Source organism: Oncorhynchus gorbuscha, unplaced genomic scaffold, assembly GCF_021184085.1.
Source record: "Oncorhynchus gorbuscha isolate QuinsamMale2020 ecotype Even-year unplaced genomic scaffold, OgorEven_v1.0 Un_scaffold_10407, whole genome shotgun sequence".
Lineage (NCBI taxonomy): Eukaryota > Metazoa > Chordata > Actinopteri > Salmoniformes > Salmonidae > Oncorhynchus > Oncorhynchus gorbuscha.
In genome coordinates this window covers 8,168-11,171 of record NW_025753183.1, presented here as the reverse complement: position 1 = coordinate 11,171, position 3,004 = coordinate 8,168, and the positions used below count along the sequence as shown (strand labels likewise).

The following is a 3,004-nucleotide window of genomic DNA, read 5'->3' as shown; positions in this document are numbered from 1 at the left end:
AAGGAAGTGCAGCCCTGGTGCCTCTCATCTCGTCAATGCAGCTTCCGTTGTGCCTCAGAGGGCCAAGATGGCTGTACAAAAGGACCACTGGTATGACAGGGCACTCCTCATCCTTCTCTCTAGTCTCACAGGTATGGTTGTTTTAACATTGAATGTCGATCAGGGAAATATAACTTCTTTTTTTTAAGGGGTGGATCAATCCCCCATATCTTTTTTTTGGTAATATATATGTATATATATATATATATATATATATATATATATATATATATATATATATATATATATATATATATATATATATCCGTATACATACACATATGCATAGATATACACATAATTACAGACACATACCTCTATAGATTATAGATACATACTTTTTTTTTTATAGATACATACTTTTTTTAGAATATACCTTTATTACTCCCCGCAAACCCTCCACCCTTCCCCCAATTGGAGTAAACTAATAAACAATAACACTTAGGCTTCTTCCTTCAGTTTATACATATTATACACATTTTACAGACACAATCTATTTTACAATAGTACTATTTTGTTTGTTCTTAGTCCTTCCTCTATTTCTGATGTCCATCCAGTTGATCCAGTTTCTATTTGTAACTGTGCTATTTCACAACATGTCTGAACCTACGTACATTTAGCGTTTTTTTACATAATACATACTGTTACATAATGGATTGTCAAGAAGAGGACAAGAAGAGGACTTGAAAGTGGTTGGTTTAGGTAGAAGTTTAGGTTATGCCATTTGTTGTCTTACATTTGCTGTTAATTAAAAGTCTCTTAACATGCAGTGTTATTACTTACATGTTCACCCAGTTGTGGTTTAGTGTTCACTAAACCAACCAGCTCAATTCAGGTTTTATGTAGCAACATTTGAAATTGTGATTTTTAAATTGGATAAAAGTAGAGACCCAGATCTAGAACATTGTGTATCATACACTACAGTTGAGGAACAATGGGAAATGGCTTTGAATGTTGATAACCGTATAACCCCACTTTTGAGAAAACGAGTTGCTTGAAGATTGCTTAACATGAGATATTTGATTACAACTTTAAACACGGTTTCTCTCTGAAACAGCGTTTATTATCATTGAACGTTTCCATAACAACCAGTCTGTATTCAGACATTCTCTCTTTGTTCAAAAGTTAATTAGAACAAGGGTTTCCAAACCCGGTCCCGGGGCCCCCCTTTGGTGCACATTTAGCTTCTACCCTGCACTGCATAGCTGATTCAAATCATCAAAGCTTGATGATGAGTTAGTTGTTTTAATCAGCTGTGTTGTACTAGGGCAACAACCAAAACGTGTACCCGAGAGGAGCCCCAAGACCGGGGGACACACACACCTTGAATTACAAGACTGTAGGAACACCAACTATCTCATCGTATTTCTTTAACGGTGAATTAGAAGACTCACACAGCTCAGACACAGACTATTAATGAGTTAGTCTTTAGATGGGCTGTGGGTAACATTCCCGTTTTATTCTGACAGGACAGGACGGATACCTCTCTAGGGGATTGTTGTTTATGATTAAAGACCAACCTGTTTCAGCTATGGTCATCGCTGTTGATTTGTGTGTGGGCTCATATTTCCCTAATTAGTGATATCCAGGGGAGAGACTCAAAAGAGGGAATTGAAGGTGATGACTGTTTGATCTTCCATCGGAGCACCTGACTCAGAACTCCGTGATGAGGGCTCTTCCTGAGTTCTTTTCATTCAGTTTTTTTTGTTGTTGCATATTCTCCATGTCATAATTCCAGTGGTTGACTATGTACTGTGTGCTTAAACTCCATATTCATTCCGTTACAGAGTTAAAACTAAGCCGGAGATGATTTTAGGTCACAAAATTACGTTTATCGGGGAGTTACTCACATTCCTGAAGAACTGACCAGGTAACATGTAATAAATATAACACTGTGTACGTGTATAAAAATATGACCTCCGACCTGTCCAGTTTCTGTGCAGCAGACAGATGGTGTAACCACGGTGAAGCTGGAGGAGGGGATGGTTCTAGAGTGTGTGTGTCCATGGGAAGGGAGCCTCACCATGGTCTCCTGGACCAAACTGATCCGATTCGATAAGGTCCCCATAGCCGTGTACCACCCTGAGTACGAGCTGTCCATTTCCCAGTCCTACCAGACCAGGATCCAGTTCCTGAAGACCACACCCATGGACGGCAGTATCACCATCACTAACGTCAGCCAGGAGGACACTGGGGTTTACCACTGCTCTGTTCAAACCTTCCCCAGGGGATCCTGGGCCAGAGATATATTGGTGGAGAAGGATGATGCAGGTAACTGTACACGACTTCTTGTCTATTTTCATTTCGAATATGTTCTTCCCGGGACCACCCATACGTAGAATGTATGCACACATGACTGTAAGTCGCTTTGGATAAAAGCGTCCGCTAAATGGCATATTTCTTTCTATTTCTATACATTAGTCATCCCAGTTAAAGGTAAACACCTCTCCCAGACTATACATTAGTCATCCCAGTTAAAGGTAAATACCTCTCCCAGACTATACATTAGTCATCCCAGTTAAAGGTAAACACCTCTCCCAGACTATACATTAGTCATCCCAGTTAAAGGTAAACACCTCTCCCAGACTATACATTAGTCATCCCAGTTAAAGGTAAACACCTCTCCCAGACTATACATTAGTCATCCCAGTTAAAGGTAAATACCTCTCTCAGACTATACATTAGTCATCCCAGTTAAAGGTAAATACCTCTCCCAGACTATACATTAGTCATCCCAGTTAAAGGTAAACACCTCTCCCAGACTATACATTAGTCATCCCAGTTAAAGGTAAATACCTCTCCCAGACTATACATTAGTCATCCCAGTTAAAGGTAAGTACCTCTCCCAGACTATACATTAGTCATCCCAGTTAAAGGTAAATACCTCTCCCAGACTATACATTAGTCATCCCAGTTAAAGGTAAGTACCTCTCCCAGACTATACATTAATCATCCCAGTTAAAGG

At 39.6% G+C, this 3,004-nt stretch overlaps 1 protein-coding gene across 1 annotated transcript; it reads left to right on the top strand.

Moving 5' to 3' along the window:
* Positions 1–67: 67 nt before the first annotated feature.
* On the top strand, positions 68–2,310 carry LOC124030308 (CD226 antigen-like; the record flags this gene model as incomplete). Its single annotated transcript, XM_046341701.1, has 2 exons — positions 68–131; positions 1,972–2,310. Coding segments are annotated over exons 1-2 (403 nt in total), but the record flags the coding sequence as incomplete, so codon positions are not given.
* Positions 2,311–3,004: the final 694 nt, after the last annotated feature.